Source organism: Vombatus ursinus, unplaced genomic scaffold, assembly GCF_900497805.2.
Source record: "Vombatus ursinus unplaced genomic scaffold, bare-nosed wombat genome assembly UNPS02014173.1, whole genome shotgun sequence".
NCBI lineage: Eukaryota > Metazoa > Chordata > Mammalia > Diprotodontia > Vombatidae > Vombatus > Vombatus ursinus.
In genome coordinates, this window is record NW_020953951.1 from 1,412,696 (window position 1) to 1,433,125 (window position 20,430).

Here is a 20,430-nt window from a genome sequence, read left to right on the forward strand (position 1 = left end):
GTCCAATAGTATATGAATCTACACTACACAGTTCAGATGGATAGTGAATTGAGTCCAGAGTTGAATAGGAGGAGGAGGAGGAGAAAGAGCTTGATAACCTCTCTGAAATGTTCCTTTGCTGACCACAAGATTCCTAGAAAAACAAAGGCTTGTCTTTTCTTTAGGCAATTGGGGTTAAGTGACTTGCCCAGGGTCATACAGCTAGTAAGTGTCAAGTGTTTGGTCTGAGGCTGGATTTGAACTCAGGTCCTCCTGACTTCAGGGTCGGTGCTCTATCCATTGCGCCACCTACCTGCCCCCTTGGGCTTGTCTTTTCAATGCTAACATTCTGTTAGTATTTCCAAATAGCATGAGACATAGAATGCGATTGCCTCCAAAGAATTAAAAATCAATCTCACACAGAGGGGAATAGTGAAGAAGTACAGGTAGGTGTAAGCAGGCTGCAGCATAGAAGGAACTATCAATAACAGGGGGAAAGGATGTTGGCAAGAACAATATGATAGGAAGAGAAGCTGGGCTGGTCGTGTGGAAAGAGCAAGGAACACTATTCCCTTTCAACGTAATAAAAAATTAAGAAAGGCCTCCAACACTTTGGTTGGACCCTTGGGGTGAACTTTTGGGAGGATAGCAACATATCACACAGAATAGGCAGGTGTTGATAGGTTTGATCTGCCTCCTTGGGGAGAATTCCCAAATTGATGAGATCCTAGATCCATTCGAGTAACAAGTTGCACCAATCTCTGGAAAACCCACCAGCCAACCCTCCCAAGGTTGACCTACCTCTTCTGCTCCTTAGACTGGAGTGCCACAGCAAAGAGAAGACTTAAGGGAAGGTTTCTAAAAATTGATCATGAAATGGAAGAAGTGTGAAGTGGATGGTAATTGCATTTGCTTAGATCCTCCCAGATATACATCTGTGTCCAGATGTTGTCATCATTGAACCTTTGAAGACACTACTCATTTCCATTCAAAGGCTTTTAAGCAAACTATTTGCCCTTGAAATAGACGTGCCCTTGCACATCTACAAGCCAACACATCAATTTAACTCCTACTGTTTAAACTTATTTCTCTAGCCCCTGATGTGTTAAATACAATGTAAAGACAAGGGGAGAGCTGAGGACTGACCCCTGAGGAAGCACATCATGGTGGGATTGGGAAGAGGATGAATACAAGACACTAGAGAAATCTTTCAGAGTCAAAGCAGAGAAGTGGAGATACTGCTCCACTGCTGGGTAGAGAATCCAAGCAGAAAGTCTAGACAGCTCCTGATCCTAATTCCATTGTTGAATAGCCAAGAGCCAGAAAGAGGGTGATGAGACAGTATGGTTCCCCCCTAGCAAGACTGACATGGAAGGAACCAACCATAGATCTCTTCTAACAATGGCTTCCAGTTGTTTTAGTTCAGAGGGATGGCTGAACCTTAGCTTCTTGGGGAATCATAATATTATGTCTTCTCTTTCCAGGTGATGCAGTAAATGTATTTTAAACTATAATGTAAGTGTTCCTTTGCAGGTCCCAGGAGTGGAGAAGAAGCTGAGAATCCTAATGGGGAATGAGACAAGAAGGCTACCTAGGCTACAATGGGAGATTTTCCTGGAGCAAATTTCAGGTAGGGGAGGAATAAGCATTTTTATAGCACCTACTATGTGTCAGACACTGTGCTAAGTGATTTACAAATATTGCATTTGATCTTGACAACAACCCTTTTACCTGTGGAGGGTTCTTAGTCACTGTCCTTATCTGACAGATCCAGTGGACTCTCTACCTCCCTCCCCATTTTCATACACAGCACCAAAACCCTCCTTGAATCTGTTAACTGAAATATAATTGCCCCTGATTTCCTGAACTTTACAATCTCTTCACAGAATCTCCCATCTTCCTTTACTTTGCCCACTTAGATCTTTATCACATTGAATGAATGAATGAATGAATGAATGAATGAATGAATGAATGGATGGATGGATGAATGAATAAAAAAGTATTTATTAAGTAGGATGTGTAAGGCACGAAGTGCTAAGCACTGAGGATACAGATACAAAAGCGAGACAGGCCCTGCCCTCCAGGAATTTATATTTTATAGGCAGAGACATCACAAGTAAGAGAGTGGTGGCCACAGAGGGATGTTTTGGTCTGGGAAGGCATAAGGCTGGTAAGGGGAACAGTAGGGCAGTCAGTTGACCCCCTTTTCAGAAGCAGTAGCTATAGATGTGACGACAGGTTCCTAGAGCAACAGGTTCCACCAAGAGGTGGAATGTTAGGGAAATGATGGCAGGAGAGTTGGGGAGAGGCTTGCAGGGAAGTACTTGCTAGACAACAGGGTGGAAAATGACCCTAGTGAAAAGGTACATTCAGGTCTAGGGGTTGCTCTCAATTCATGAGTAACAGCCCCGTTCTTGTCTGCCTGGCCCTGAACCCATGGTCTCTTACTCACTTTATGTACTTACTCTTCTATTCTTCATTCATTCAACAGACATCTATTCATCATCCAACAACAATAAAAGCTACCACTCCCATTGCTATCCCCTTTAGGATTTACAGGGTGCCCTCCTCACTACAACCCCATGAGATAGGGGAATGCAAGTATTTTTCTCATTTTACAGAGGAGGGGAAACACTTAGTGCTGGAGTGGAGGGGTGGGGGCAAAAAGGAATAAGATGGAGCCCCTGCCCTCCAAGAGCTTACAGCTTAATAGGTGAGGCACATCAGCAGAGAAATCAAAAATATCTAAATACTATCAATCAGTGCGTCAAAAGAGTCTGTCTATAAAGTGCTAGGAGATCAGACAGAGGGAAAGCTAGCTTGCCCTCATGTTTGTACCTCTGTGCTTGGCTCATGCTGGGATCTCTCTATAGCCTGGGTCACCTGGACTCTGCCTAATGTCCCACACTGATGAGGGATGGGAGGTCTCATTTGTTCTATAGCTTTGTCATCTACAAAGCACTTTCCTCCCAAAAACTCTCTGTCCAAGATGTAGGAACTACTGTCTCCATTTTACAAAAGGGATATCAATCAGAGAGGGCAAGTGACAAAGGTCATGCTGCTACTTATGACAGAGCTGGGACTAGAACCCAGGGCTGTCTCCTTCCTCAGTCTTTCTGCCATGTCCTACAGACCACTTTGGAAGGGAGTAGGACAGAGGACAAGAATTGGGGTACAGGAGCTATTGAAGGGCTGGGATATGAGGTAGCATTTGGCTTCCCTGTGATCTCTCCCTGTCCCTGCCTCCAGCCTTCTCTTCACTAAGGAGAGAGGAGATACCCTCATGCCTCCTCTTTGGGAGCCTCGCCTCTCAGGGCCAGGTGGGAATCCCTCTATCAGTTAAAAAGACACAGGTAGGAGAAACCTCTCCATTTGGGGAAGTGGGGAGGTAGGGAAAAGGAATACCCACTTCCCCTGGAGAGGGTTTGACATAAACAGTTTGGGCCATAGGCTGCATTAGCATGCATTAAGGAGTGATGGGTTCCTGGTTTACATGATCTTGTGGGACCAGGAAGTAACAATGAGAAAGTCTGAGAGACACCCCTAAGTTGGCTGTGATCATCCTAAAGACATCAATCACATCAAAGAGACAAATGTCCAGGGGCTCCACCCTTCCCCCAAGGAACAGGCTCCCAGTCAGATACACCTGGGAAGGTTCCCCCCATGAAGGGTTTAAGGAATCCATCTCCATGCCTGGGTTGTGAATACCTAGGTGAGGTCTGGGCAAGAGCAAGTGACCTTGCTTCCTTGGCTGAACAATGCTCTTCAATACAGAGCTAGGAGGCAGCTCAGGATGGCCCCCCACACCCCCACAGGGCAGCCCGGCTCTTAGGCTTGAAAGGGCTGTCCTCATAGACGGGTATCTCCTGATCTTGGCGGTGGCCCCAGCAGCACAACAGCTTCCAAGGGGAGAAACTGCCACGTCTGGGGGAGTCCTGGTCCCGACACACTAGCCGTACTTGGTGCATAGTGATATGGGAGACATCTCGAATGCAAAGTTCAGCATCCCACTGCATTTCCCCAAGGTCTGTAGTTGGAAAGTGGCAAGGAAGGTGGCATGTTAGATCCCTGAGAGGTCCAGGGCCTCAGCTTTCCTCCCTCCCCATCAGTTTCCCTGCCACTAGTAAACTGACCAACTTTCTCCACACCTTCCGTCTTTAGAACCTGGTTCAGAAATCACCTCTCCAGGAAGATTTCCACACCTCACCCCAGTCCTCTCAGTCATCCTTTCTGCTCCCAGAATTTACCTCCTTCTAGACCTTCTCTGAGTGTGTGTGTATGTGTGTGTGTGTCCCATTTCCCCCTCAGACAGGAGCACCCTAGGCAAGGCCCATCAGAGAAGCTCCTCTCAGAAACCAGTGCCCACACTGTCAAACATTTACCATAGCAAAGGCAGGCCATTTGCTCCTCACTGTGTCTTTTTACACCCAGGAGTCACCCTGCCATATATCCTCATTGCCTTAGCAATAAACCGCCCACCCCATGAGCCCCAATTACTCAACATGTCTAGCGTCCCTTGCCTACCATGCAGCAGTGAGTCCACCAGGCCAGGGCTGACACAGTCAGGGTCCATGTGATGGATCAGAAACCCTGAAACCAAACAGTTTGGATCATCAGGCCCCTGCACCCGAATGTGACCAACATCTGACAAAGGTCTCTGGGGCTATGCCTTTTATCAAGAAGGAAGAGAAATTCCCCTGAATGAAACACAATCCCACTGAGGAAGAAGGAGGGTTGTCTATACTCAGCAAACTTGCTGACAAACACATTTTTAGAAGAGTCACAGGAAATGAGAAGGATGACTGAAGGAATGATACAAGAAGGATGGACGCTGATGAGATTTTGGATTGCTTAGAGTATGTGAAGAAGATGGGAAAGAAGGCAGGTAATCAAGGATGTGTGTATGGAGGTGACACAGTTAGTGCCAGGGGAAGTAAAGCTGGTAAAAAATGCCAAAAATGACAAAGGGGCATTTTTTTTAAGGCTAGGTTGGGGCAAAAGACAGATAGGTATAGATCAACTGCTCCAGGTGAATGGAGCAATGATATCAGGCAGTGGAGAGAGGGAAGAACCACCTAACTTTTATTCCACATCAGAATTCTCCACCAAGGAAATGACTGGCAGACTAGGAAGGACTAAAGAAAAAAACAGTTAATTAGAAATTGAAACCAAAGTGAAGGACAGAGGGTACCTAGCTGCCTTTGATAATGTCAAATCTCCAGGCCTAAGTGAATTCTATTGGCCCCAAAGAAGAAATATGAGGAGATAACTCCCCTCATTCTTTTGCAGAAATGAGAGCCCATGTGGGGTGAGATACTGCTTATAACTTCAGATTTTTTAAATATGTTGTTTAGTTTTGTGGATCTTTTTTTCTTAGTTTATTATAAGAGATGGCACTCTGGGAGGGGAGAAAGAACAAGTAATACAACGCGAAAATTTTTTGAAGAAAAGAAAAATCATGTCAGGGTTTGCTTGACAACAGAAGGCTCTGCTGAAACGGATTCTCAGTAAGCTCCTAATCAAGCCCCAGTTACAGGGAACAGAGTTGATTCAGGACCCTTGGGGCTGGCCACTTGGAAGAATGATTATGACTAGCTAGAGCTTACCTATGAACATGGCTGACACCCGGCGAATGGGAACCTGGGAACTCTTCAGGTAGCCTTGGGCCTGGCTCAAGAAGTCAGAGGCTCGGCCAGGGTACCACTGTGCCTGAGGACAAAGCGAGGTAAGGTCTGCATTGGAAGAGATGTCTCAGTGCAACGTGAGGAAAGCCCCACGGGCCCCACTGACAAAAGCGGCTGAGAAGCCCAGGACTTTCCTCATTTCAGGCAAATCCTGCCCTGGGAAGAACACAAGTAAGCACAAGAGAGGTCTGCTTCCTGTTTCCTCCCTGTGGTCATGAAGGGTGACTAGCTCTACTGAAAGGGGCTATTCACCAGAGGCACTGTATTTTCCCTCTGTGGGTAACCTAAGGACAATACATTATCTTTGCTGAAAGAGACTCCCCAGTAGGGGCTAGGGATAGTGAACCTGTGATTTCACTGGTATAGGGAGCTTCCTGGCTGAGAGAACTCCCTCTTCCCATGCAAGTTAGCACCTTCTCTGCATTGATGGTCCTAGAGTTGCCTAGAGCCCTAAAAAGTTAAGTGACTTGCCTATGGTCACACAGTCAGTATGTGCTGGAAGTCAGACTTCAACCCAGGTCTTGCCAACTGTGAGACTGGCTCTCTATCCACTAAACCATAATGGCTCCATCTCTGTGAGTCCCTAAGGATAGTGAGCTGGAAGGAGAGGGATTGGCATAAGGCATTGTAAATTTTACCTAGCCAGGAATCCAAAGGGCAACAACACTTGTTGTTTCTTCTAGTTTGCATCTGAAGCTGGGGAAGAGCAGGAAAGGGAGGGAAGTAGGAGCTAGTTTTAGGGGGAGCCCTTCAGGCAAGGCTCTGGTTTTCTAACATAGCCCTATGGAAGCCCCCACTGACCAGTCGTCTGCACGTGCGGCTTAGAGCCTCTGGGCTGTCATAGTGAACCATGGCTGAGATCTCCTCCAGCAGCCTCCAGCCCAGGAATCGATCACAACGAGCTAACGTCCACTCTGCACTCTGGAAGGAAAGGGACAAATGAGGGGTTAGGGTATAGTCAGGCCCGGGGACATACACTTCCTTCCCCATTACCGAGAGGACATGGGGGAAGATAGGAGGGCGAAGGGACAGGAGAGCCAAACAAACCCAGGGTCCCAACCCTCACTGTATTGGCAGGCAGAACCTATTTCCCGGGGTCATTTAATACAATAATCCTCTGTAGTAATAATGTAAATATTCTGTATTTGTGTATCTGTGTAATTGTGTGTTCTCCCAAGTAATTCAATTTAGTTCAAATCAACGTCTTAAGTACCTACCCTGGGCAGTAAACAGTGAACTCCCAAAGAGCAGGGACTGGTTTGTTTTGGTCTTTGTATTCCCCGGACCAGGGGTGGATGCAGCCTTTTGACTGAATCCAAGTTTTACAGAACAAATCCTTTTATTAAGAGGATTTGTTCTGTGAAGTTTGGATTAGGTCAAAGGGCCATACTTGAGGACCTAGAAGGCCACTTGCGGCTTCCAGGACGCAGGTTCCCCACCCCTGCCCCAGACCATAACAGACTAGAGATAAATTGTTGATTATAAACCCTGAAGAATAGTGGGAGGGTGGCTGGATTTGGGGCTCATCAGGGGCAGATGGGAAAATTTGGGGCTCAAGTGGAAGAAGGGGGTCCTGGATGGGAGGATCCAAGATAGGGAGGCAGGAGGACTGAAGGTGGGGCGGGGGAAATCTGGACTCCCGGCTGGTGAGAGGACAGGGTGAGGAAGTTGGGGCACCCCGGACCTCGGCAGCATCCAGGCTTGGGTCTTGCAGGCGCAGCAACAGGGTCACCAGGCTGCCCAGCACCAGCTCGCGCACCGCCCTAGCGCGCCGCGGGGAGCAACGACCCACTAAGGTGCCCAGGAGCCCGATAGCTGAGGCACGAACAGAATCCTGATCCTGGAAGTAGAGAGAAGAGTGAGCTCGAGGGAAGGCGGGGTCTACTGGAGGGGCGGGTATAGGGCGGGGCTGAGATTGGTAAAGGGCGGTGCTCGTGGTCGGGTAGGCGGTGCTTGAGGGTGGGCGGGGCAAAGGAGAGGAGCGGAAAAGGAAACCCGTGAGAGAGGGGGAGGAGGCGGAGCCATCCACTGATCCCTCCCTCTTCCCCCCCACGCCCCGCTCACGTGGTCCAGCAGCGGCCTCAGGCGCCAGCCCAGGCTGGTACATTGTGCACTCACGTGCGCTTGAGCCATGGGCCTCACCAGGAGCCTCCGGAGCGCGCCCAGGGCCGCCCCCACCAGCCGCGTGTCCGCCTCGCCAAGCGCGCCCAAAAGAGCCCGGAGCAACGTCCCCACGTGCCGCGCCTGCGCGGAGCCAGGGCCGTCAGGGATGCCGTCCAGCCTCTCCCTGCCCCCACTCATCATCTCGTCCCCCCGTTCCCCACCCAAGCCCCCACCCCGCGCCGTGGCGTCTTCTGCTTATAGCCGGCCAGCGGAAGAGCCTGAATGGCTGCCTCTCGCGGGTAACCGAGACCTGAGCCCAAACTGCGGATAATTTTAGTGCTGCTTTTCTGCGTGATGCTGGCCTTCATCATTCATTTTGTAACTTGTGGCTCCTGCCCTTGTACCGTAGCCCCTGTGTCGTTTGGCTCAGGTTGGCATAAAAATGGGATGAAGTACTGGCGTCCGATAAACCCCGAGGGAGATTTGTCCACTTTCGGATAACTGAGAGTTGACTGTTCCATTGTTCCCCACCCCCAGGACCGGGGATTCCCTGGGAGCGGGGCCTAGTCTCTTCCCCCACTTAGCCCCGCCCACCCAGAGCCAGCCCCTCCCCAGAGCATCCAAAGTCCAGGTCACCCCCCCCAGGGAGGGGCACCGCAAGGGCGGGCCAGCCCCCCTTCCCACAAATGGGCCAGCCCTTCCCCAGAGCATCCAATGTGCAGGCCACCCCCCCCAGGGAGGGGCGCCCCAAGGGTGGCCCAGCCCCCCCCCCCGCACAACGGGCCAGCATCTCCCCAGAACACCCCACGAGCAGGCCAGTCCCCCCACCAGGGAGGGCACCCCAAGGGCAGGCCAGCCCCCCCCCAACAAGGGAGGGGCACCCCAAGTGCGGACCAGGCCTCACCTTTCTGCGGTTCAGGGCCAGGTGGCCCAGGCCCAGGAGGCCAAGCCAGCGCACAGTGGGCTCGGGATCTACCTGCCAGGCAGTCAGACGCTGCACAATGGCTTCATCTCTCAATAGCCTTGCCGTGGGCTGACTCTGAAGAAGCTGAGGAGTTGGGATAGGGGTGACTCAGCAAATGGGCACCTCTGGGTGGGTGGGGAGACCCTGGGACTGAAGAAGGCCTGTCTTCCCCTCCCACCTCACTGTCAACCTGGGGTCATGAATGGAGAAGACCCTCCTCATCACCATTCTCCCTAACTACATCTGCATTCTAGGGAGGATCTCAACAGCCAGAAACTATTATCATCACTGTTTTACATAGGAGAAAACTAAGGCCCTGAGAAGGAAATTAATTTGCTCAAGGTCACATAGCAGCTAGGGACCAGAGCCAGGGCTAGAACCCAGCTCTTCTGACCCAACCCAGGATTCTGACCATCACACAGTCCTGGAGGAACAGGGCAAGGGGACAGATGAAAGGCCTCTGGGTCTCTGTGGCCTTCACTCTTAACCCAGGTACACTCACCCCAGTGAAGAAGGCCATAGCAGTCAGGCGTCGAGCTTTATCTGCGCTTTGTAAACGTGGAAGTAGGTCTGCAAAGAGCCCACGCAGGTGATGGTCAGCATGAGCCACCAGGGCACTTGGGAGATACAGGAAGGGGAGAGGGTGAGGGAGAGCTGAGGAAGGAATCCTGACTACCTGTTCCCCATCTTCCTTCTGCCCCAGCACCATTACCCCTTGTTCCACTACATTCTCCTCTCCCTTCAACTAGCCCCCAATCAGTACTTAGTCCTGTTCAGTCTGAAGAACTAGGAAGATTCTGAGACCATCCTTCTGGGATCTCATCCCTTCATCTCTGTTTCCTCATGTCCCCCCACCCCAGGACCCCATAATGTCCAGTATTCCTGTGTATCCTTCCCTCAGGGCCTCTGTCCCCATGCTCAAACCTGGCCAGCAGGAGGACACCCTCCAGATGGGTCCTAGATCCTATGAGGCGCCTCCAGCCCCCACTCTGCTCCATGCAGGTAACCACCATTCGACCTCCATCCCCATTGAGCAGGGCCTTCAAAGCTTCCACAGCACAGCTGTGGAAGAGGAAAGAAAGAGGCAGAAGAAATGAGGACTAGGAGTGAGGTCACCAATTGCTCCCCTTTACCCTTACTGCCCCTTCCCCCATCTCCCATATTGATCTCACCTAGCATGGTTGGGGGGAGGACCCCGGACCTTCACTTGAACTTGGGGGGAGTGGGCACACCAGGCTAGCTGGTGCAGCTGTGTAACTAGCGCAATGAGCACTTGTGGGTAGAAGCCCCTTGTGGCGGCCACACATCCTGACACTGCCAACATCTCTCCTAGTGCTCTTGTGGCCTACAGAGACACAGAGGATATGCACCTGAGATACTCCTCAAACGTAACTGTAACATTCTTGGGACATGCTTTGATCCCACGTAAGACATGTCTGACATGTGTGAGATATCCGACAGACAACATTCTTCAGATAGGTCGGGGCACATACCTCACATACACTGAAATACCTATACCCTTGAACCAGCCCATGACCCCTTCCCCAGGTTTCTCCAGGAATCTGTCATCTGTCTTCCTTCCTTCCCACCAGACTCTTAGGTGCCAGATCTTTATCTTCTGGACCTCACATGGGTATTCAAACTCTGCCCCCCTCTCCCTTCCCACCTCCATCTTGCCTTCCCTCCCTCCACACTAGGACTTCACTCACAGCCAATGCCTGGGCTTGGGGCTTGACCAGCTGGGGACTGAGGCCAGGGCTGGAGCTGGGGCTGGGGTCCTGGATCTGGGGTGGGCCCTTTACCTCCTGCAGCAGGTGCACCAGGACCAGCCCATTCACCCTCTGGTTCCGGCTCAAGCCTCGCCACAACTCAGCTGCCGCACTGTGGATAAAGGTAGGAGGAGGAAAGTGGGAGGATCTGGGTGGATGGAAGTCCCAGGGTGAGGACTGTGGAGAGGAACCGTCGAACCTCTGGGATGGGGACTCTAGGGCTGAGGGAAAACCCAGACTGTGGGAGCTCCCATTGGGAAGACATGTTGGTACATGTGGGAAGCCATGGATCTGAGAAGAGATCCTGGGATTGAAAGGATCCTTGGATTTAGGGGATTTACCTTGCTTTGTATACCTCTTTGTGTACCTCAGCACAAGTAACCTTGAGAATGAAGAGCCCCTAGACTTGCGGGAGACCTCTGGAAATAAGGGGATTTGGAGACTGAGATGAGAGCCAGAGTGTGGGAGGTTCCAGGAGAGAAGTGAAGGAAACCTTGGACCTGACAGGAGGCCATAGGACTGACATGGATCTTTGAATTTAGGGGAGACTGGGAATGGGGGAGATCCCTGGAACAGAGGGGACCCAGGAAATGAAAGGAAAGGCTGGAACTGATAGGAATAGATCTTAGGGGAAAGACCCTAGGATTGAAGGGACTCAATGATTGAGGGGGTACCTAGACTGTAGGAAGTCTAAGGGGGCAGGAGGAAACTTGGGAGTCAGGGGACCCAGAGACCAAGGATGGGGAGGAATGTGGAGATTGAAGGGAAACCATGGAATGAAAGGAGAACATCCTAACTGAGAGGAGACTCTCTCCTGGCTCTGACACCAGCCTTTCTCTGCCCAATCGGATAAATGGGTTCATGACCCAAGTATCTATGACCAAGCAGGCAAGAAGCCTAGAATCTTGGCTCCTAGCCCAGCCTGGCTTGTGGGTGTTGGAATGCAGAGCACACATTAATTAGGGTTGGGCACTAATTAGGAGCTGGAGGTGGGTGCCAATTGACCTCACCAGGGCAGATACAACAGCCCTCAGGAGAAGGAAGGGGAGGGCATCTGGGGATGCCAGGATACCTGGGTCCTTTCCTGCCCAGGAGGCCCAGGGCAAGTGGGGATGCCCAATACCTGTCACAGGGCAGAGAGTGAGACAATAGGGTCTGGACCACTTCGCTTGTGTGTTCTGCAGCCAATGAGCAAAGTGCCCTCAGGGCCACCCTCCTTGGCCTGCCTTCCAAGAGCTGGGTCATCTGTCCATGCAGTCCCTGGACCACCTCCCGTACCTGGGAAAGGAGGAGTGAGCTCACTCTCAGGGCTCACTGAGATCCACTCCCTCCAGCCTCTCCCTGAGCACCCCCCCACCCCTGTGACAGTGAACTCCTGAGCAACCCTTTTAGAACGCTCATTGCTATGCAGGTTTGGTTCACATTGGACTCAAAGCTGCCTTCTGGTACTTCCCATTGCTGCTTGTTCTGTCCTCTGAATGGAACAAAGTAGAACAAATGTAATTCCTCTTCCACAGGACAATTCTGGAGATATTCGAAAGGGTACGTTCCTTGCTTTTTGGCCTTGCCTTTTTAGAATTAGACTTGATGGCCCCTGTAAGCTGTGATGTGGTTCTCTGACATTCTATGTCTAGATGTTCTAGTGGTCAGTGTTCTTGGATCCTGGGATTCTAAGAGTCAAGCTCTAGGAGCCCAGGAGCTGACTGAGAGCCAGAGGGAGGAGATGGGGAAAATCAGGAGCGTGGCTTTGAGAGGAGTCAAGGAAAAGGGAGCCGGCGAGAGATGGGACTCAAGAAGGAGTTGTGTGAAGATGAAGGGGCTGGGCTTACAAAGAAGTGCTAACCTTTTCTGGGAGCTCTCCACCCTGAGCGTCCAAGGCCGAGGAGAGACTGAAGGCCAAGGCCTGGGTCCCTGAGATACCAGCATCCTCAAGGCAAACCACAGTTTGAACAGCAAAATCTGCCAAGGAACCAGGGACCAGAAGGCATTGAGGATGCTGGATAGGGGGAGGGAGAAACAGAGAGAAGTATAAGAATAAGGAGCCGTCATCCAAGAGCCTGACCCTCCAAATGTCCGTCCTTTTTTCCTTAGCTTCCTTCTAAACTCTGGGAGCTTCAGTGTCTATCCCTTAGCTGCCATCCCCCTCAATCCCCCCCCCAAGCTCCTCTCCAACCCCTGCCCTTCTTCCCTCCCATCCTAACCTCCCTCTAGCCCTCCAGGGCCTCTAGCTTTCTTGAAGCCCCTTGTCACTACCACCAACCTCCCAAAGCCTCCAGCTTCTTCCACATACCTTCATCTCTCCCTCCTTCCAGCTGCTCACTGGCCCTTTGTACCCTGAGCTGGGATCTGTCTATCCTCTTCCCCAGTTCCCCCAGTACCTGTTCAGGCTCCCAGGGCTGGGGCTCAGGGTCTGAAGCCTTTGGAGAGTGGGGCTCATTTCTCAGCACCCCAGTGGCAGTATCAGGTTCCAGACTCTCCATCCTTGGTGCAGTGACTGGTTCAGCGGGGCTCTCAGACTCCTGGGGGGGCTGCCCTAGACTGGGTCCAGTCCCCTGTCGGTTGATCTGAATATCCTCAGCCAGTGCAGCCAGAGAAAGGGCTCCCAAGGGCCCCGCAGGACCCCTGTGGGCTCCACCAGTCCATCCCTGCCTCCCTCTAGCCATCTCAAGCCCTGAGGCACCAGTCTTGGTGTGCTGCCTTCTTTCCTCCCACCCCCCAAGACGAGCTCTGACAAGAACTCACAAATGTGGAAAATCTGTCCAGCTTAGGACCTGCACCTGCTGAGATTCACCCTGACTCCTACCAAGGCCAGGTGTGGCTGCAGGTGCAGGCGTGTCTAAGCGTGAGCTGGGGAGGAGTTAGTATACAGGCATGGATCATGGAGCCTCCCTAGGTCCAGAAATAGGTAGTGATTTTCTCCCCTCCCTCTTAACTGCCAGGAGACAATATTAGTTGGGGATCCCTTACTTTTGACCTATCCACTGAGGGTCCCTTACCGAAGAGATTTAGGGATCATAGGAGCCAAAGATTTAGAATGAAGAAACCTTAGGGATCCACCCTCATCATTTTATAAATGGGAAACTGGGGCCCTGATCAATGAGGTAAAGTCAGGAGGAGCAGTGGAAACCATGGGACCCAAGGTTACCTTTCCCATCACAGGGATCATTGGCCAGGAACCTCAAGTCTGAAATGAACAATGTGGCCCTCTGAGCTGGGGGTGTCTCCTGGAGAGGAGCTAGTTCACTACCCTGCAGGAACTGCTGAAAAGTAGTCTGAGGTCTGTTTCTCATTGGGCAGCTGTTTAATCTCTAGAAGAACAAAGAAGTCTACAGGAGTTTAGCCAGAGTCTGGATAATAGAGAACAGCATGAAAGTTCACAGAATTCAGGGCAGTGATGCAGGGAGCCCCTCCCAGCACTGTGTGTGGATCAGGAAGAGTGCTTGTTTGATGGTCTTGAGGCTGGGCCAGCCCTGGAAGGTGGCCTTGGAAGGAGGATAGGCAGAATCGTCTCCAAGGCTGCCTGAAGCCTGGTTGTTATTTATTGCTACTGTTATAGGCCCGAGGGGCAGGGCAGGATCTTTCTATTGGCTGGCCAGGCTGAGCCCAGGGAACCTGGCATGCTTTTGAAACAGTTGTGCGGCACAAATGCAAATTTGTTGGGTTACTGACCTTGTTTCAAACTGTTCTGTGAAGAAAACATTTTTGTTGTTCAGTTATTTTCAGTCGTTGTCTGACTCTTCATGACCCCACTTGGGGTTTTCTTGGCAAAGACACTGGAGTGGTTTGCCATTTTCTTTTCCAGCTCATTTTACAGATGAGGAAACTGAGGTAAACAGGGTTAGGTGACTTGCCCAGAGTCACACAGCTAGTAAATGTCTGAAGTCACATTTGAACTCAGGTCACCGTGACTCCAGCCACAGCACTCTCCACTGTGCCCCATGGAAGTGAACAATAGGGCAAGTGGTTGACATTTATTTTTTGGGGGAGGAGGGAGTGAGGCAATTGGGGTTCAGTGACTTGCCCAGGGACACACAGCTAGTAAGTCTCAAGTGTCTGAGGCCGGATTTGAACTCAGGTCCTCCTGATTCCAGGGCTGGTATTCTATCCACTGCACTTCCTAGCTGCTCTGCCATTTATTTTTCATTTCAGTACCTTCCCTCCTTCCCAGTTTCTCACCATACCTCCAGGGCTGGGGCTCCAAGGAACCTTGCCAGGGAACAGCTTAAGTTTGGGAAGCAGCATTATAAATATGTACCTTCTGGCTCTCAAAATGAGAGACATTGCTTTCTAAGGGGAAGATGGTGCAGGACAAGAGGCTGTCTTAAAAGAAAGGTATTGCTTTCATAAAAAACAGGCTGGGATAGCTAGGACTTTGTCCAGGGTCACAGAGCCAGAGTTGAAAGCCAGGTTCTCTGACTCAAAATCCAGGGCCCTTCCTGCAATATGGTGCTATGTGTATCCATGTACCTGCGTGGTGTCTGTGAACCTTGCCCTGCGGCAGTGGGGAGCTGAGGGCCTCTCCTGCATCTCATCTTTCATCACAGTGATACCCCCTACCCACTGGCTTTCCCTGGAAATAAATAAAATCACAGAATCTCAGAATAGGAAGGAACCTTAAAGAACTTCTAGTCCAGTGGGGAACCTGTCACCTTCAGGCCATATGTGTCTGCCTTCTAGATCCTTAAGTGTGACCTGAGGGCTGCAGGTCCCCACCCCTGTTCTAGTCTTACCTATGCCAAAACAGAAAGGAAAGGAAAAAGTGTAAAACTCTCACTAGGTGCCAGACACTATGCTGAGCATGTAATATACAAATACAAGCAAGAAAGCTAACCCTGACCTCAGGGAGCTTACATTCGAATGGCGGAAGACAACAGGAATCCCCTCTTCAGTATCCCTAGCAAGTGGTTGTCATCTAAGACCTCTGAGTGAAGACCTCCAGGAATGGCAGAGCTCACTGCATCCCCAGAGCAGTCCTTCCTGCTTGGAGACAGCTCGGGTTGTTAGGGAGCAGAAATCTGCCTTTACCCAGAGCAGAAATCTGATCCCTTCTAGTTCTTCCCCCTGGGACCAAGCAGAGCAAGTATGTTACTTCTTTGTAACAGTCCTTCAAACACAGATACTCTTTATCCTCCTCCTCCTCCTCCCACATGCATGCACACTCTGCAATAATGTAAGTCGGGGAGATGGGGAATTGGACCAGGCCTGGGAATCTTAGGGATGCTTCTTCTGGACATCAGCCACTGGTCTCCCCCAAGTGAACCACAGTGTCCTCGCATTAGCCTTCACTCTGTTTCCCTCCCACTTTGAAGGAGGGTATGACGTGATATGGGGATAAGGGGCAAAATAGGATGATCCAGGAATAGTTACTGTTGTTTGTTGTTGTTCAATCATGTCAAAGACTCTTCATGACCCTTTTGGCGTTTTCTTGGCAGAGATATTGGAGTGGTTTACCATGTCCTTCTCCAGTTCATTTTACAGATAGGGAAACTGAGGCAAACAGGGTTACGTGACTTGCCCAGGTCACACAGTAAGTGTCTGAGGCCAGAACTGATGAGTCTTCCTGATTCCAGGCCCAGTGTTCTAACCACTTCACCACTATGGTGTCATAGAAAAAGCTTGAGTCAGCCAGAGGACCTGGGTTCCAATCCCACCATACTACTTACTACCTGTGGGACCTTAGCTAAGTCCCTTAACCTTCTAAGACTGTCTCTTCATCTACTTAAAAAAAAAAAAAAAAGACTAAGAATACTTGTGCTCCGCACCTCACACCTTGCTGGCTTATTGTAAGGAAAGTACTTTGTAAACCTTTAGATGGCACTTCATAAATGTGAGTGAGCGGTCTGTGCCGTTTGACTTTTGGGGTGAAAAAAGCTCTCACACCGTGGAAACCAAGACATAGGGAAGCAGCTGTGACAAACAGAAGATCTCAGGTGGGCCACGAATCTGGGAAGCCTGACACCAGGCCTTCCTCCAGGCAAACTAGAAGCAGGGAACAGTAGTAATAATCACAGGAGTGACCCTGGGAGAGAGACTTCCCCTCTCTGGGCCTCAGTTTCCTTCTCTGCAAAATGATGGGGTTGTAGGAGATAATCTCTGTGGTTCTCTTCCAGCTCACTCAGGCTGGTTAGTCTAGGCTCTTATTTATGAGTAATCATCTGGGAGGAAGTTAACAATCATAGGGAAGGAAAACTAAGGAGTAGCAATGGGACAGAAACAATCAGCAATATTTTAACAATGGGAAGAGTAACAAAAAACTGGGAGAGATAACAAGGGGAGAAACCATTTAAAGAGTAACAATGGGGGGGGGGGGGAGTTCTGGCTTCAGAACCTGGGCACTTTCAGGCATTCCTGTGCTTCATAGGAGGATTCCCAGGATGTCTCAGAGCTTCCTAACCTCGAGTCACCTTAGGGAGGGGCAGGGCAGTGGCAGCCCCAGCAGCATTTCAATCATGTGACTGTTTTATTTCCCAGTGCTTAGCAGAGTGCCTGACATACTTGGCACTTAATAAATGCTCGTTGACTGACCCAAACCTTCAGTTCCTTGGCCAAGGATAGTAAAGACAGTCTAAAATTAAAATCAATCAATAAGAAATTTATTCATTCCCTCCTATGTGCTCAGCCCTGAACTGGGGATTGGAAGGATTAGCGGGAAAGAATTCACTGGCCTTTGATTGAAAGTCAGGACACCTGGGTTCTAGGCCTATTTCTGCATCAGACAAGTCTCTTTCAGGGGGCAGCTAGGTGACACAGTAGATAAAGCACTGGCCCTGGAGTCAGGAGGGACCTGAGTTCAAGTCTGGCCTCAGACACATAACACTCACTAGCTGTGTGACTCTGGACAAGTCACTTAACCCCAATTTCCTCACCAAAAGAAAAAAAAAACTTTCTTTCCCTCTATAGGCTCCAGCTTCAGCCTTTCTAAAAAAAAAAAAGGTTTGGACTTGGTGATCAAACTCGAAGCTTCCTCTTTGGTAAAGTCCCAAAGCTCCCTTCTGATCTAACCTCCTATGACCCTCTTTCCTATGTCCAGTCCTCTGAGCTACAGAGCTAGAGGAAGGGACTGGAGAAGGAGAGAAGAAAAAGGTCAAGCCTGGGCAGGGATCAAGACCTTACTCTGTCTAGTAGAGCCAGTCCTACCGAATACTTAGGCTGCGGGCAGCTGGAAGCACTCCCCAGAAGAGTCCCTCCAGTCAACACTGAATCACCCAACCAGGCTGCTACACCCCAGGCACTGAGTCACCTTGTGCCACTCATACTCATTTAGTTACCCAGACACTCGATCAGTCAGGGACCGAACCAAGTTTGGGAACAATAATAATGTTAATTTCTAACTTTAAGGTTTATTGAAGTTCTTTTTTTAAAAACAGCCCTGTGAGGGAGGTAGTAAAAATACTATACCCATTTTACAGCTGAAAAGCCTAAAGTCAAAAGGGAGGCAGCATAGTATAATGAAAAGAATGCTGGATTTGCTGTTAGGAGAAAAATGCATTCAAATCTTGCCTTCTGCTCTCACTAGCTGTGTGACCTTGGGTAAGTCACTTAATTCTCTGAACCTCTGTTGTCTCACCCATAAAACAAGGATATTAGTACCACCTATATACTATGTATCTCACTGGGTTATAGTAAGGATCAAATGAGATAACATATGTAAACTTTGTGCTTTGTAACCTCAAAGCTCTGTCTATACCTGTTATTAATGTTGTTGGGCCATAAATCTTTACAGGCTTCTCTAAAAAAGTTGTCCAGCTCCTCTCCCTTTGCTAGACGTTTCTGGAAACAGCTCTAGGTCTATTTGTGTCTATCTCAGCCTAGCTGCCCTGAAGGAAAATGAGAGTGGAAATATAAACAGAAAAGTAGCTGGACTGTTCCTGAACCCCCATCTCTCAAGACTCAGTGAGAGCTTCTGACCTATGTAAGCGTCACATTGCCTGGACACTGATGGAGAGACGTGGAGAGAGATGAGGAGGAGATAAATGAGAGGGTGGTTCTCACACTGCCTAAAGCTAGCCTTTGTTTTGGGGGCGGAGCTATGTAAAATACTGGGAGTAAATAATACAGAGCTCTTCTGGCCCTGGACTTGAAAGAGATTCCAGCTAATTTTACTATTGCTTAGCTGTTGGAAAGATGGTACCATCTTCTGGGGAGAAAGTTAAGTGAAGCTGAGGACAGAATGGGATAGTAAGAACCATGAATGACATTTGCCAGGAGCAGAAGGCAAGAGATCATAGCAAGACATAGCCAGGGATACTTGCTGGGGAGCAGAGATGTAGGGGAGGTGAAGCTACAATGTTGAGTGACTAGAGGTTCAAACACTAGCTTTCCCCCTGGGTTGGGTTCCCACCAAGGACAGTATTGAGTTATGGGGATTGTACATATCTCCCAGGGCCAGGGGAAGGAGACCTACAAGGAAATGAGGGGTGTGAGAAGAAGGGTGATCCTTACTCTCGTGGACTCAGATGCAAGTCCTCTCTGTGTCCTTTACTGTGTAAATGGCTTCAGCATTGATTGATGATGGTCTCTTGGGAACACCATGGAAGTGTTCAGCCTATCTCTCTAGGATCATGTCCTTATCACTAATCAATGTGGCTCCATCAGCACTGAGTAGCTGACATACACGATAGGTCTTACTCTCATGCTTTCCCAGTCACCAATGGAGGGAAACAAGGCTGTGTGCTTGCTCCCATGCTTTTTAGCATGATGTTTTCAGCCATGTTGTCAAACCACCTTCAATGAGGAAAAGCATGGCATCAAGGCCAGCTACCGCACTGATAGTAAATTCTTCAACTTGAAAAGGCTACAAGCCAAGACCAAAGTGGAGGGAGTGTTGGTGCATGATTTTTTTGTTTGCAGATGATTGCACACTCAATGCGGACTCTGAAGCTGAGATGCAACAAAGTATGGATCATTTCTCTGCAGCTTGTGCTAATTTTGGCCTAACCCTTAATACCAAGAAAACACAGGTTCTCCATCAGCCAGCACCACACCACCCATACATGGAGCCATTGGTTACAGCAAATGGAGAAATTTTGGATGCTGTGGATAACTTCACTTACCTCAGTATGGTACTTTCTAGGGATGTACACATTGATAATGAGGTTGACACAGGCATTGCCAGAACTAGCTTAATGTTTGGAAGGCTCCGAAGGAAAGTGTGAGACAGAAGAGTAGTATTAGACTGACTACCAAACTGAAGGTCTACAGAGCCGTTGTCCAGACCTCATTGTTGTATGCCTGTGAAACTTGGACAGTAGTATACCAGCGCCATGCCAGGAAACCGAATTGCTTCCATTTGAATTGTCTTAGGAAGATCTAAAGATCACCTGGCAGGATAAGATAACAGACACTGAGATCCTTTCCCAAACTGAACTGCCAAGCATTCAAACTCTACTGCAGAGAGATAACTCCAGTGGACTGGCCATGGTGTTCAAATGCCAAATGTACACTTGCCTAAAAAACTATTTTATGGAGAACTCACACAGGACAAGCATTCTCATGGTGGTCATAAACACTTATTAAGCAACAATAAACACTTATTAAGTGCATACAATGTACAGATACAAAATTGAGATAGACACAGTTTCAATACTCAGGGAACTCACAGTCTAGACAGAGAAATGAGAAACATACAGATAAGGATAATATATGATATTATGTGATAAATGCATTAGATAGGAGCAGAAGGGAAATGTTATCTCAAATCTGAGGGGGAAGGTCATTACTAATGGATACAAGAGATATGAGGAGTCATCCTGGAGGAGGTAGCATTTGAATTGGTCTTTGAAGAAAGAACATAAAGGAATTCAACAAATAAATAATTATTTTAGAGGATATATCATGCTTTAGACTTGCAAAATGCTTTGAATACATAACTTGTTTGATCCTCACAACAATGCTGTGAAGTATCGGAGGTATTATTATCTTCATTTTACAG

At 49.3% G+C, this 20,430-nt stretch overlaps 1 protein-coding gene across 3 annotated transcripts; it reads right to left on the reverse strand.

The window, feature by feature from the left end:
- Window positions 1-2,002: 2,002 nt before the first annotated feature.
- Window positions 2,003-14,248, reverse strand: MROH6 (maestro heat like repeat family member 6). 3 transcript variants are annotated; one of them, XM_027859894.1, is made up of 14 exons: window positions 12,878-14,248; window positions 12,343-12,495; window positions 11,623-11,777; window positions 10,533-10,611; window positions 9,903-10,075; window positions 9,655-9,792; window positions 9,233-9,347; window positions 8,671-8,814; window positions 7,728-7,907; window positions 7,348-7,503; window positions 6,465-6,584; window positions 5,586-5,688; window positions 4,504-4,569; window positions 2,003-4,006 (listed from the first exon to the last, which is right to left on the reverse strand). In XM_027859894.1, exons 1-14 carry the CDS (start codon window positions 13,160-13,162, stop codon window positions 3,768-3,770), a joined length of 2,106 nt encoding a protein of 701 aa, XP_027715695.1. In that variant the 5' UTR covers window positions 13,163-14,248; the 3' UTR covers window positions 2,003-3,767. The 3 variants fall into 3 exon arrangements, with proteins under 3 accessions (XP_027715695.1, XP_027715694.1, XP_027715696.1); XM_027859893.1 differs by having other exon boundaries at window positions 10,440-10,611; XM_027859895.1 differs by lacking the exon at window positions 11,623-11,777 and having other exon boundaries at window positions 10,440-10,611; window positions 12,878-13,026.
- Between the last annotated feature and the right edge of the window lie 6,182 nt (window positions 14,249-20,430).

What these genes read in the sequence shown, in the direction of transcription:
- MROH6 (XM_027859893.1), bottom strand. Translation starts at nt 13,162, where the DNA reads ATGGCTAGAGGGAGGCAGGGATGGACTGGTGGAGCCCACAGGGGTCCT. An exon ending in AGCCCTGGGAGCCTGAACAG is followed by an intron (nt 12,496 to 12,877) that starts GTACTGGGGGAA and finishes CCCCCTATCCAG; the next exon opens with CATCCTCAATGCCTTCTGGT. An exon ending in GGTGTCAGCCATGTTCATAG is followed by an intron (nt 4,570 to 5,585) that starts GTAAGCTCTAGC and finishes GTTTGGTTTCAG; the next exon opens with GGTTTCTGATCCATCACATG.